This window comes from Terrapene carolina, unplaced genomic scaffold (genome assembly GCF_002925995.2).
Source record: "Terrapene carolina triunguis isolate 2854851 unplaced genomic scaffold, T_m_triunguis-2.0 Scaffold58, whole genome shotgun sequence".
Taxonomy (NCBI): domain Eukaryota; kingdom Metazoa; phylum Chordata; order Testudines; family Emydidae; genus Terrapene; species Terrapene triunguis.
Genome location: NW_020664409.1, coordinates 72,649,278 through 72,663,776, shown reverse-complemented (window position 1 = coordinate 72,663,776; position 14,499 = coordinate 72,649,278). Strand labels below are relative to the sequence as shown.

The 14,499-nt window shown below is 40.0% G+C and overlaps 1 protein-coding gene and 1 pseudogene across 2 annotated transcripts in view; both read right to left on the bottom strand.

The window, feature by feature from the left end:
• Nucleotides 1-900: 900 nt before the first annotated feature.
• Nucleotides 901-2,885, bottom strand: LOC112107812 (annotated as a pseudogene).
• Nucleotides 2,886-6,600: 3,715 nt separating this feature from the next.
• The window catches only part of FAM92A (family with sequence similarity 92 member A), a 35,354-nt gene continuing 27,455 nt past the window's right edge, over nucleotides 6,601-14,499 (bottom strand). For both annotated transcript variants that reach the window (XM_026662986.1, XM_026662989.1), the window contains 2 exons: nucleotides 14,323-14,442; nucleotides 6,601-7,868 (listed from right to left, as the gene is read on the bottom strand). In XM_026662986.1, the coding sequence (XP_026518771.1) occupies nucleotides 7,764-7,868; nucleotides 14,323-14,442 (225 nt within the window). In that variant the 3' untranslated portion in view covers nucleotides 6,601-7,763. The remainder of the gene's footprint in view (nucleotides 7,869-14,322; nucleotides 14,443-14,499) is intronic.

The following is a 14,499-nucleotide window of genomic DNA, read 5'->3' as shown; positions in this document are numbered from 1 at the left end:
TGTGGTGGATACTCAGCTGAACATGAGCTCCCAGTGTGACACTGTGGCCAAAAGCACTAAGGTGATCCTGGGATGCATAAATGGGAACCTTGAGTAGGAGCAGAGAGGTTATTTTACCTCCATATTTGGAACTGGTGTGACTGCTGCTGGAATATTGTGTGCTGTTCTGGTGCCCACAATTCAAGAAGGATGTTGATAAATGGGAGAAGGTGAAGAGGAGAGCCCAGAGAATGATTAAAGGATTAGAAAACATGCCTTATAGTGACAGAATCAAGGAGCTCTATCCCTTTAGTTTAACAAAGAGATGGGGTACGGGTAATTGAATTACAATCTATGAATACTTAATGTGGGGAACAAATATTTAATAATGGGCTCTTCAATCTAGCAGAGAAAGATATAACACAATCCGATGCCTGGAAGTTGTATCTAGACAAATTCAGACTGGAAATAAGGTGTACATTTTTAACAGCGAGAGTAATAGAAATGTAGGACTGGAAGGGACCTCAGTAGGTCATCTAGTCCCTTCCCCTGCACCGTGGCAGGACTAAATATTATCTAGACCAGCATTTCCCAAACTTTTTTGGCCACGGAACACTTTTTAGCCTATTATGGAACACTTATATTATTTTGTAGTCGTTTGGTTTTCAAATAAAAAATTGCGTTATTTATGCTCAAATATATTTTATTTTATAAAACAAAGCAAAAATACAAATTTAAAATAACTTGAACTAACAGTTTCTAACTGGAAAATGCATATAAAGTAGTACAAAAATCAAGTGCAAGAGTCAAAATTAAAAACAGAGTTCTACTCTAAAAAAGCTGTTTTTATATATACACAAACACCAAACAAATTAGATTTTTACTAGGAAAATCTATATAAACAGAAATACAAATTTGGATTTAATGGGATTGGTGTTTCTGCGTTTTTTTATCACAAATTCGCTTAATATTAGGAATAATGCTAGAAAGTTGAATCCTCATGTCAGGCACATCATCAAGTCTATTCCTATTTTGGTTTTTGTTGCAGTATAATACGAAAATCCCATCTCACACAAATAAGTTGTAGCAAAAGGAAGGAGCACTCAAACTGCACGTTTAGCCACATTAGGATACTCCAAAAATTATTCAGCGGAAGATCCTTAAACTTTTGTTTCAAATCAGAGTCAGAAATTAAGTCAATTAGGCTTTCATAATCCTGCGCAGTAAAGCTGACTGGTTTGTCTGTAACTACAAATGGATTTCGAACCCAAGCATTATCATCAGTAGTCGTAGGAAAATATTCTAATAAAGAAGCCTACAAGTCACGTAAGTGCTGTAAAATGGTGCTGGAAACATTTTCATGGACTGTAGAATTTATTTCAGTCAGAAATTCATGTACTGTAGGGAAGCAGTCGAAGTTATTCTGTTCTACAGAAGATGTCCAGAATTCCAGTTTCTTTTTTAACGACGAAATTTTATCCATTGTAGTAAAAATGGTCACATTCTTTCCTTGCAGCGACAGATTAATTTCATTTAATTTTGCAAAAATATCTGCAAGATACACAAGTCTCATTAGCCATGAGGAATTTGTCAGACAGTCATTAAATTTTCATCCTGAATTATCTGAAGTGAAGAATACCAGTAGTTCACTATGAAGCTCAAAAAGCCTCACAAGCATTTTCCCTCTGGATAGCCACCTCACTTCCGTATGTAAAAGAAGCGCTTTGTGCTGACTACCCATTTCCTCACACAAAATTTTAAATAACCTGGATTGAAGTGGTCGAGATTTGACAAAATTGATAATTTGTACTGCTTCATCGAGCACAATTTTCAGATATGCTGGTATTTTTTTTAACTGCAAGTGCTTGTCTGTGTAGAACACAGTGGCTCTTAGTGCTTTCTGGTGCCACACTTATGATTCGCGTTACAGCTCCCTCCATCTTCCCGATCATTGCTCGAGCACCGTCAGTACATACATCAATACATTTTCCCCAATTAATTTCATGCTTTCTGATAAAATTGTTGATGCAGTTGAATATTTCTTCTCCAGTTGTGTTGCTTTGCAGAGATTCACATAAGAGCAGGTCCTCTTCAATAATATTATTAAATCTATGTCGGACAAATACTAGTAGCACAGCAAGTCCTGAAACGTCAGAGGACTCATCTAGCTGCAATGAATACTCATGGCAAATTTTCAGTCAGCAAACTAGTTCTTTTTCTATTTCATCGGCAAGATCTTTAATACGGCGTGCAACAATATTATTTGACAACTGTACAGCATCAATTTTTTTACCAGACTGCTCGCTCAGCATGCACGTTATATCTTCCGCGCAAGGCTTGATAAGCGTTTCTCCAATAGTGTGAGCTTCTCCGGCAAGCGCTATACAGTAACTTACTTGACAAGATGCCTCTGTTGCACTTTTGTTGTCTGTTTTAGCAATTTTAATCATCGAAAGTTTACAATTTCCAAGTGAATCATGCTTCCTCTTGAAAAAACTTATATCTTTGTCTTTGTATTCAGCATGCTTGGTTTCCAAAAGCCTACAAAGTTTAGCGGGAGCCAATGAACTGTTTGCTAGTATTTTGTTGCACACAACGCACTGCGCATCAGGAACATCTTTATTTCTAACACACGTAAAACCGAAAGACAAATAACTTTCATCATACTTTCGTTTCGGTCTTTTAACACCTACTTCTTGTTTTTTGATATATTTCGGTGGAAATTCTTTCACCTTGGATAACTCACTAATACTAACAGATTTTTCAGCAACAAAAGCCTGCGATTGTTCATCCTCACTTTGAAGCGTCACAATATTTTGCTCGTTTATTTCAGCCACAGTTGGAGTATCAGAAGAACTTGCTTTTCGTTTCAAAGTTCCTTCTTTTAGCCACAAATCCGTGGTGATTAGGTTTAGTAACAATATTTAGAAATACTGATTTGTCAAATTTTGTTTGTCACAAATATTTATATTGTTTCAAGTGAAGCTAGTTTAGTTGTGCTTATCGCACACATGGTAAAGACCCACAGGTTTGAACATATTGAGTGAATATGTTATATTCAACATGGCGTAAAGAGAATGGTGTGTGCATACCACTGCAGTTCACACAGCCTCGAGCGGAAGGGGTACGACGTCACTAACTGAAACGTGCCCAAAAGGGGTAGACGTCAACATGCTTGCGTGTCACGTTCTCTTTACGCCATGATATTCAATACGAGATCTATCAATAACCGGAAAAAGAGTTTTATGTTAAATTATAGTCATTCAAAAAGAGTTGTAAACTATGCTTCAAATATACCAAATTTAAAATTAAAAAAAATGTAAAGAACCTTTTTTTAAATCATGATTCTTTCACGGAACACCTATTCACATCGTGCGGAACACCAGTGTTCCGCGGAACACAGTTTGGGAAACACTGATGTAGACCATTCCTGACAGGTCTTTTTCTAACCTGTTCTTAAAAATCTCCAATGGTAGAGATTCCACAACCTCCCTCAATGACTTGTTCCAGTGCTTAACTACAGTTAGGAATTTTTTCCTAATGGCTAACCAAAATCTCCCTTGCTACAATTTAAACCCATTGCTTCTTGTCCTATCCCCGGTGATTAAGGAGAACAATTTATCACCCTCCTCTTTCTAACAACCTTTTATGTACTTGAAGACTCATGTCTTCCCTGAGTCTTCTTTTCTTCTGACTAAACAAACCCAGTTTTTTCAATCTTTCCTCATAGGTCATGTTTTCTAGACCTTTAATCATTTTTGTTGCTGTTCTCTGGACCTTCTCCAATTTGTCTACATCTCTCCTGAAGTGTGGTGCCCAGAACTGGACACAATCCTTCAGTTGAGGCCTTATCATTACTGAATAGAGTGGAAGAATGCCTTCTCATGTCTTGCTTACAACACTCATACTAATACATCCTAGAATGTTTGCTTTTTTTTGTTACAGGGTTCCATTGTTGACTTAGGGTACATCTTCACTACCCGCCATATCGGCGGGTAGCAATCGATTTATCCGGGATCGATATATCGTGTCTCATTAAGACACGATATATCGATCCCCGAATGCGCTCACCGTCGACTCCGGAACTCCACCAGAGCGAGCGGCGGTAGTGCAGTCGACGGGGGAGCCGCGGCCGTCGATCCCGCACCGTGTGGACCCCAGGTAATTCGATCTAAGATAAGTTATATGAGACAGTATCAGAAGCCTTAGTAAAGTCAAGATGTATCGCAACTTATCCACAAGGCTTGGTATCCTGCCAAAGGAGGATATTAGGTTGATTTGTTCTTGACAAATGCAGGTTGACTGATCACTTTATTTTCTTCTAGTTGCTTACAAAGTTATTTGCTCTATTATCTTCCCAGGTACTGAATTTAAGCTGACTGGTCTAATTCCCTGGGTTGTCCTTATTCCCTCTTTTAATAGATACTATATTGGCCCTTTTCCTGTTCTCAGGATCTCTCTCCTGTCCTCCATGAGTTCTAAAAGATAATCACTTATAGCTCAGAAATTTCTTCAGCCATTTCCTTAAGTATTCTTGGATGTATTTCATCAGGCCCTGCTGACTTGAAGACATCTGAATTGTCTAAGTAATTCTTTACTTCTTGTTTCCTATTTTAGCCTCAGCCCCTATCCCATTTACACTGATGTTCACTGGTAGTTGTCCAGTCACTGCTAACTTTTTTTGGTGAAAACTGCAGGAGGGGTTCAGGTTCCAGCCCGGCGCTGCTTACCTCGAGCGGCTCTGGGGTGGCAGTGGCGTGCAGCGGGGCTAAGGCAGGCTTCCTGTCTGCCCTGGCCTCACGCTGCTCCTGGAAGTGGCCAGCATGTCCAGCAGTGACCGGGTGGGGTGGGAAAGGAGGCTCCATCACGTGCTGCCCTCACCTGTGGGTACCACCCCTGAAGCTCCCATTGGCCGTGGTTCCCCATTCCTGGCCAATGGGAGCTGCGGGGGGCAGTGCCTGCTGACGAGGGCAGCAGACGGAGACCTCTGCCTCCTCCTACTCCCCCAGGGGCCGCGGGGATGTGGTGCCGGCCACTTGCGGGAGCTGCGCGGGGCCAGGGCAGGCAGGGAGCCTGCCTTAGCCCCATTGTGTCATGGGGCTAGCAATTCCACGGGCCGGATCCGGCCCACAGACTGTAGCTTGCCCTCCCATGCTACAACAATCCTTATGATTCTTCATGACTGTGTCCTCTTCTACTGTACTTTTAATTTCATCTTGCTATATCTAGCTAATGCTCCCTAGACTGGACCAATTTGACTGTTAGTCACCTCCAAAGATGGAGACTGTCTGGGACATCATAATTGCCTCTTTTATTAACATAAGAATGGCCATACTGGGTCAGACCAAAGGTCCATCTAGCCCAGTATCCTGTCTACCGACAGTGGCCAATGCCAGGTGCCCCAGAGGGAGTGAACCTAACAGGTAATGATCAAGTGATCTCTCTCCTGTCATCCATCTCCACCGTCTGACAAACAGAATCTAGGGATACCATTCCTTACCCATCGTGGCTAATAGCCATTAATGGACTTAACCTCCATGAATTTATCTAGTTCTCTTTTAAACGCTGTTATAGACCTAGCCTTCACAACCTCCTCAGGTAAGGAGTTCCACAAGTTGACTGTGCGCTGTGTGAAGAAGAACTTCCCTTTATTTGTTTTAAACCTGCTGCCTATTAATTTCGTTTGGTGACCCCTAGTTCTTGTATTATGGGAATAAGTAAATAACTTTTCCTTATCTACTTTCTCTACATCACTCAATTTTATATACCTCTATCATATCCCCCCTTAGTCTCCTCTTTTCCAAGCTGAAAAGTCCTAGCCTCTTTAATCTTTCCTCATATGAGACCCTCTCCAAACCCCTAATCATTTTAGTTGCCCTTCTCTGAATCTTTTCTAGTGCCAGTATATCTTTTTTGAGATGAGGAGACCACATCTGTATGCAGTATTCAAGATGTGGGCGTACCATCGATTTATATAAGGTCAATAATATATTCTCCGTCTTATTCTCTATCCCCTTTTTAATGATTCCTAACATCCTGTTTGCTTTTTTGACCGCCTCTGCACACTGCGTGGACATCTTCAGAGAACTATCCACAATGACTCCAAGATCTTTTTCCTGATTTGTTATAGCTAAATTAGCCCCCATCATATTGTATGTATAGTTGGGGTTATTTTTTCCAATGTGCATTACTTTACATTTATCCACATTAAATTTCATTTGCCATTTTGTTGCCCAATCACTTAGTTTTGTGAGATCTTTTTGAAGTTCTTCACAGTCTGCTTTGGTCTTAACTATCTTGAGCAGTTTAGTATCATCTGCAAACTTTGCCACCTCACTTTTTACCCCTTTCTCCAGATCATTTATGTATAAGTTGAATAGGATTGGTCCTAGGACTGACCCTTGGGGAACACCTCTCCACTCTGAGAATTTACCATTAATTCCTACCCTTTGTTCCCGGTCTTTTAACCAGTTCTCAATCCATGAAAGGACCTTCCCTTTTATCCCATGACAACTTAATTTATGTACGAGCCTACTTAAGATACTAATTTAGATTGTGTGTTACTCATTCCTGGATACAGATAAGTAAACAGTGTCAAAATTCCAAATGACGAAAAAGGAGTTCCTTAAAAACTTTTATTTTTCCATCCTGTACACAGATAGTTTCAATAACTGCAGATTAAGATTAGTAAATACTGAAGTTCAAGATCGATAAAATACTGAAATAACTATCTGGCAGACAGACTTTCACTCCATACAATAATACTGAATATAAATTTGATACAGGAATGTGTATAAGAGATACTTATATAGGAAAATACATTGAAATCTTGTATCAACTGTCCATAACTGCTCTAGTGGTAAGAATCAGTAACTGAATTGAATAGTATAAAAGGCAAGTATGAAAAGGTGATGTATACTTATACAATGGTTCTTTTATCATGAAGGCACTTTCACGTAAAAAGGAAGCTGTATGAAAAAAGAGAGCTCTTGGACTAGATCCTTGGTTCTGATACAAGCCATTTGCACCACCCCAGTAGTGTAAAAACCACAAAGCTATCTTAACTAGCCAGTTGAGGCTTTCCCCTGTTTGGGGGAATCCCCAAGAAACAGAAAGGTAGAAGACAGCAATATGTTACCCTGCCTCCTACTCCATAACATAGGGGCATTGGCAAGGCAAGGTAATATGCCAGGATCACTTCTGTATTCTGCTTTGCAGCTACCACAGCAGCCCTTTGGGGTTGTGGATAGCCAGGCACAAGTTGCAATAGTAGCTGCATTACAACCTGGCCCCAAGATTGGGAGGGAGTGGGTGAAATGAAGCTAGTATACAGATACCCAAATCCTGTGACAAATACAGCTCAGCTAGACCTAAGAATAAGGATCCTTGTGTTCACTATCTGTCTAGGCAATAATTAAATATTACAGTATATCACTTTGAATGCAATAGTAGACAAAAATGAAGTTTGACTAAAATTAAATAGACTATACAAGCTTGTAGTGTAATTCTTCTATTGAAATGTTACTTGCTTTTCATTTTCTGTCTACTGAAATCATCCATTTTCAGTACACTTAGTTACAATCTTCAAGACTGACCTGCTGTTCAAGTAACAAATAGCCAATCAAATGAACAGGATTAAATGCTGCCAATTTCTTGCTGCTCTGCTGTAATTATTTTAATGGATGACCTCAGTGAAATTCTCATAATCTAAAATATAAAAGCTGTTAAGCAAAGACAGGCCTTGTCATGTGAAAAAAACAAAATACTTAGAACAGTTCTCAAAGTTATCTCTCTTCCTTGGTAGCTTCCAATTCATCCTCCTCCTCCTCCTCCTCTTCCTCCTCTTCATCTTCCTCCTCTTCTTTTCTTAGCCGACTGTTAGACATTTGCTAAAAATGGAATCCAACAGATAAATCATACTTTTTGCATGACACTTTGGAAAAAAAAAATTCCCCACCCCAAATCCATGCAGTTTTAGGAGTGAACTGGTTATATATAAAATCTAAATTTCCTGCAAGGAATATAATACCAAGCATAAGACACAGTACATAATATAAACTTCAGCTAGCTAACTGCAGAGACTGATTTAAAAATGTTGCTCATATGATACCAGTGTCAGTAAAAGAGAAAAAATAAATATACATTTATGGGATGGAGTTAATAAGCTAGTAGCAGTCCAACACAGCTAGGTGGGCCATGTCTAGGCTATGGCTGTTACAGCGACACCACTATGGTGCCATAGCACCAAAGTGTACATCCTTCCTGCAGTGATGGAAGGGGTTTTTCTATTGCTGTAGGAACTTCACTTGCCCAAGCGATGGTAGCTAGGTTGAAGGAACCATTCTTCCATCAACCTAGCTCTGTCTACACTAGGGCGTAGGTTAGCATAGCTCCAGTGCTCAGGGGGGATGACGTTTTCAGATCCCTGCTTGCTGTAGCTATGTCGACCTAATTTTTAAGCGTAGACCAGGCTGTGGGAAATCGAAGTTTATTTCCTTGATACCGCAAGCCAGTTGTACAGGGAACTCTGTGGAGGCCTTGTAAGAATTAGGAAAAAAGAATCCAACCTCTTCAGTTAGCCAAGAATCAGCAATGACAAGCTCCAGTGGAACATTCATGTCTTTCTCCTGAGAAAGGATCACAAGGTATGGTCTTGGTGTTCTTTCTGCAACCTCTCTATTCCCACCAATATCAGAACTCCTTTCTCACCACAGTTTTCCATGCATACGAGATGGTATTGCTGTCCCTGCCTTCCTGCTACTAGTTATCGTGGAGGGGTGCAATGTATATGTTCTTTCTTTGCTTCCCCAACCATAACCTACATCTGAGGAGGCTGCTGTCCAATTTTATTCTGGCCAGTCCCCCTTGCTACTGACATAAGAGCTTAAACTTGACTCCCACTCTTTTATGGGAGCTGGGATCATGCCTATAGTTAACCGTTCAAAGAAGGGAGTAGGTCTTCCTGAAAACAAAACAAAAAAATCACAACCCAAAACAGAGGTGCTGGAGGAGTAAAACAATGCAAATATTAAAACAAGTCTGGTTATTTTTCTCCCTGATTCACTTTTCTGAAAAGTTAAGGTTTTATTTCCAAGTGTCCTTTGAAACCATCTGATTTATAATTATTACCTAGCTACATTAATGGATCCTAGACAGGCAGCTATCAGATCATGTTTGCAGTTTTGGACCTGATCTTCTGTGCGGATTCTACCTATGAGTCCCATCTATTTTTAATCACTAGATGCAGAAAAAGTTTTTGACTGAGTAAACTGGCATTCCTTAAAAAATACTTCAGATACATTTGGTTTAGGCCCTAAATTTCAAAATTGGATTAACTTCTTATAGTCCAACCCATATGCTATTATATGAGTGAATGGATAATTATCAGAAACATTCCTCATTTTTAGAGGCACAAACCAAGAATGCCCCTTATCACCTCTTTTTGCCACAGCAAAGGATTCATTTGCCCAATCACTCAAATAATCCTAATATAAATGGAATTACAATAGTAAACAGGGAACACAAGTCACCCTTATATGCAGAAGTCATGGTATGTGTTACAAATCCAGCTCACACACTACTAGTTGCAAGAGGAAATCTTAAAATGTGGCAAAAAGTCAGGATTTAAAATAATCAAGTCAGAATGCCTGGATGTAGGTGAGGGCTCTGATTTATTGAATGCTATACAAGATAAATACAAATATAAATGGGTAACTACATCATTAAGATACCTCGGAATATACTTTTCTAAAAGAGGGCAAGACTTACATAATATTAATTATATTCCTTTGATTAAGAAAATTGAGACATCTGGAAATTTGGTAAAAATATGAAATTTCAAAGGTGAAACTACAGGTAGTTAAAATGATTATCGGATCCCTAATTAGCTTCTTTTTCCAAATGCTCCAGGTTTTAGTCCCAGGAAGTCTCGTAGATCAATGGCGTCCACAATAAATAAATTCATTTGGAGAAATAAGAATCCCAGGGTTAAGCAATCTATGTTATAAAGGCCAGGCTAAAAGGGAGGATTGGCTTTATAACCATTCTTTCATTAAAAACAACAACAGAAGCTTGGGATAATTTATTTAGAAAGCTAAACCCACATCTATCACCTCTAATATCCATGACAGACAATATAGAAATTAACACCATAAAAACCTAGGAAGTTTTGACATTTGGGAACTTAGAGGTATATCAAAATTCTGCCGTCAGTTTGGAGAAAATACATTTAGATCATTTGATGAAATATGACGCACAAGAGACAGCAAAATTCCAGTGTATCAATATATACTATTAAGACATTTTTCAACCCACCCCACAAAAAGGCAAAACTACATCCATGAAACACAAAAGTTTACCTTCATTCTATAAAAGTAATTTTTAACTGTTACTTAGGGCTTGTACACACTAGCATTTATGTCAGTATAACTTATGTCACTCAGGGGTGTGAAAATGTAAGTTACACCGACCTAAGCACCAGTGTGGACAGCACTATGATGGCCAGAGAGCTTCTCCTGTTGATATAGCTAGCATCTCTCGCAGAAGTGGGTTTATTATGACAATGGGAGAGCTCTCTCCCGTTGCATAGAGCATCTACACTAGCTGCACTGCTGTGATTGATTGGCAATCCCTCGATTCGAGGATGATCTTTATCATGGATTTACATATGGGTCCTGAGATGACTCAGGAGTCCGATCCTGGAACTGCAAATCCACCCGCAGTAGGTACAGACATTTTGTGGCAGGCCAGCTGCCTGCTGGGAGAAAGTTCTTTCTTTTTCCTTCCTTCTCTCTCTCTTTTCAGCTTCAAGGGCAAGCCGCTTCTCCTCGAAGTGGGCCACTGTCTGACGGAGGATATGGCGCTATATGGTCGGTTGGTGTCTTGCTCTTCCCAGCTTGTGATGTCTACATCAGTTTTCTTAAGATACGCTTTCAGTGTGTCTGTAGCGTTTCCTCTGACCACCAGGGGATCTCTGACCATGGGTGAGCTGAGAGTAGAGGACTTGTTTTGGGAGGTGAGAGTCTGGCATCCGCACACAATGTCCAGCCCAGCGAAGTCCCACTGCGGTGGCTCCATTTCAACGGAGAGACTAGCCTACTAAGCTCTTGTGGACATTACCACCTGATAGCTCACAAGTCTAATGCTCAGTGTTGCAAAAGAGAACATCTAACTTACCTATCTAACTGAAGGGACAAAGTGGTCTTGACCCACGCATTTTAGCTCTTTGAATGGCAGCTGTCATCACCAATGAATTTGGAGCTGGGTGGGTCAGGAGAATGAGAATTCCTCAGCAAGCAGCTGTATAATTTGTCTGCTTTCTTAGAAATTGTCTGTCCGGGTGCTGGGTTTAACCAGATACTTTTTGCCAGCTATAATAAACCATCAAAGACTGGCAAGGTATCTCACTTCTAGAAGGTGACCCCAGTATATCAAGAACAGATGTGTCGTTTACTCTAAGGTTCCTAAAAGATGTTCAAGGTAATTAGTACCCAACCTTTCCATGTGTTTGTGAAATTGGAACATATCTTCTGGAGGGGAGGAAGATGATGTACCCACACTATCATCTGGTGAAGTTTGATCATCCAGATCCAGATCTGCATTCAAAGGTTCAACAGGCCCCTTTAGTTCCTCTTCAGGCAGTATGTCTGGGACAAGTAAAGGAGACTGTTCCTTCAGTACCAGACAGTGACAAATCAGGGCAGGATATTTCACCTGAATTCTTTTGGGAGAAGGCTCTGTTAGAAGCTGCCTTTCTTCGGCCCTTTTAAATTCAGGTTAATACATAGGGGAAGGCAAATATGGCAATAATACCCAGGTGGTTCCTCCTAGTCCAAGGAAGGGCGATCTTATGGTCTGAACAGTTGGAACGGAGAGTCTTGATAACTCTAATTTCCCTCATCCTTTCCCTGGCAAAAGAAGGGCAAGGAATGGTATCAGGCAGGATATGGCCCGATTCTGGATCAGAGGCAGTTTCCAAGGGTGACAACAATAGTTTGGTAAGCAAAAAGTCAAAGGAGGTGAGACATTTCCCTGAGGAACTAGTAGAGGTTCTAGGGGCAGGTTCATTTATCTTCGGAGAGATCTGTATAGATAGGGAAACTGATTTACCCTTGTAAGGCTTTTTCTTTTCTGGAGAAGGGGGAACTAGCATCCCACTACCTTACACTTCTTTACCTTTAAGCATTGAAGGTCCCCCTGATCTGAATGAGGGTGTTCCCAGGGCTTGATACCTGAGCCACCATGTTACTGAGTCACCCTATTAACAGTGGATCGTCCAGTAGGAACTTAGTGGCTCACAAGAAGCCTCATCAGGCTCACAATGAAGTTTCAAGTATGGAACCAATGGCCTCTGATCCAGACCAGAATACAGCTCTGTAATTTGGTCTTGGCCTTCTATAACCACTCTTCGCTGTGGCTCTGACTTCCAAGGCTGAAGCCTTATGAGGACACTTTTGCACTTCAGTGCATGGAACCAGACATATAAATTCCTTAGAGATATGCTCTCGAGAATTAGCTTTTTCAGCACAGGTGTCACCTCTGATCTTATGGATTCACAGTGACTGGTAGTACCTTAGGTTTGACTCCAGTCAAAGAGACAGATACCTATACTAGGACTCTTCTGGATTTTTTGACCCCCTTTGTGGCCAAAGCTGAGGCTGGTCTCCCAGCATCTGCAGATCCCTGGGTTTCTGGAACTGAAAGGTTTAGGTGCTAATGCTTCCTGCAATAACATAGGTTGGACGCAAATGCAACTCCTTTCTGGCCATAGGGGTGAAGGTGCTGCATATAGAGCAAAGAGAAGGTGAATGACATTTCCTCAAACAGGCCAGATAACACATGTGTATTCAAAGCAGGAAAAGAAGCAGGGCAAGAAGTCTGATTTCTTTGTCTTTGTTTCCAACATACTAGAAACAAGGACCTGTGCCAGGGCACTAAGATCCTTAGTCAAAAACCCCTCAAAAAAAGAAGACAAGAAAAAAAGAACTAACATCTAGCTAAACTAAGGTGATGACACTGGGAACAATATGTTCCTTTGAATTGGGGGTGCCAGGACCTGGCAAGTGTCCTGGTCCATCTGCTACCGTAGTTGGAAAGAACAGAAGCAATCATCACACCACGCCTCCTTTATAGCCCTGCCCTCAAATCTTTAGAGCCATAAGGAGAGGGGCATGGAGCATGAGAGTGCTTCAATGAGCACTTTTATTAGAAGGTTCCACTGGTCCAAGCTACACTGTTGATGCAGTTCAAGAGTGGGAATGTGCAGAGGCCACTCAAAGAATGTCACTGTGTCTCTAAAACGCTCCTATTACTAGACTGCTGCATAAAATGCAACATGAGAGCCAAAAGAGAGAGCCATCTGCTACCTTGCTTAATACTGATCACAGTCCTAAAACTTTTCATTTTAGAGATTAGGAAACGTTCAATTTCTCACAACCTGCGACTGTTTTGTTTGTATGATCTCTCTTCTTCTTACGCTCCTTTTTTGCCCTATTATGGTATATTTTTAGACATCTTATTTCTTCCAATATTGTCAAGAATTTTTGCTTCTGTCATACCTCCAATTTTTTGCATGACTTCACTTTTTTTATTTCTCCATTATCATCTCCTTCTTTATATTTTTTCAATTTATTGGACACATTTTAAAATGTACTATGAAATCTCCTTGTTTATCCATACTAGATCATTTTACCCATCTTGATATATTTATCCTTAAGTGGAATGCATTCTTGCTGCAATCATTAATATTGACAAGTCTATCCTACCCAATTTTTGTATCTTATTCTTATCACAGTCAGTTCACATTTCCTAAAAAGTCACTGCAACAAAGCTGCTCTTCTAAAATGAAATAAATATTAAAAAAAGTTTCTACAGAATTCTTCTCCACATCTCATACTCAATAACGGCCAGTTTTTATTTCCTACAAAATCATTTTATAAAGTTAGTATTCTAAAATTAAGAAGAGAAACATGTTTTATCTATTTTATTCTTCTATCACCCAAGTGTTGGAAAGAACTTTGTTTCTGACATGTCTCTTCCCAATTGTTTCTTTTTTATATAAAATAGTTTATAGTAGAGTATTTACTATTGTATGCAAATCTTAGTCAGTTTTAACAAGGTTATTATAATTCCTAGGTACAAGATACAAAATTAAAATGTTCACTGAATGTATCTGGAATGAACCCTTCTCCACGCTCAGATGGTGTAATTTGTCAAAGGCCCATTAAAGTCAGTGGGCCTATGACAATTTACATCACCTGAGGCTATGCTCCTGAGATACTGTCTCTAATTTAACACACCTTCTGAAATTAACCTTGAACCTAACATTCATGTTTTCTATCTTACCTGTATTATTCCAGGTGAAAATTTTGATGAACCAGTTCTTTGAAGGGGGGACTTTGAGTTTGCACGGACTATGTCTAAACGAGACTGATAGTCTGGTGGATACAGTGAACTCCGAAAAACCTGTTCAAGGTAAAATGGCAGTGACTTTAGTGCCATGATATAAATGCCAGACTGACA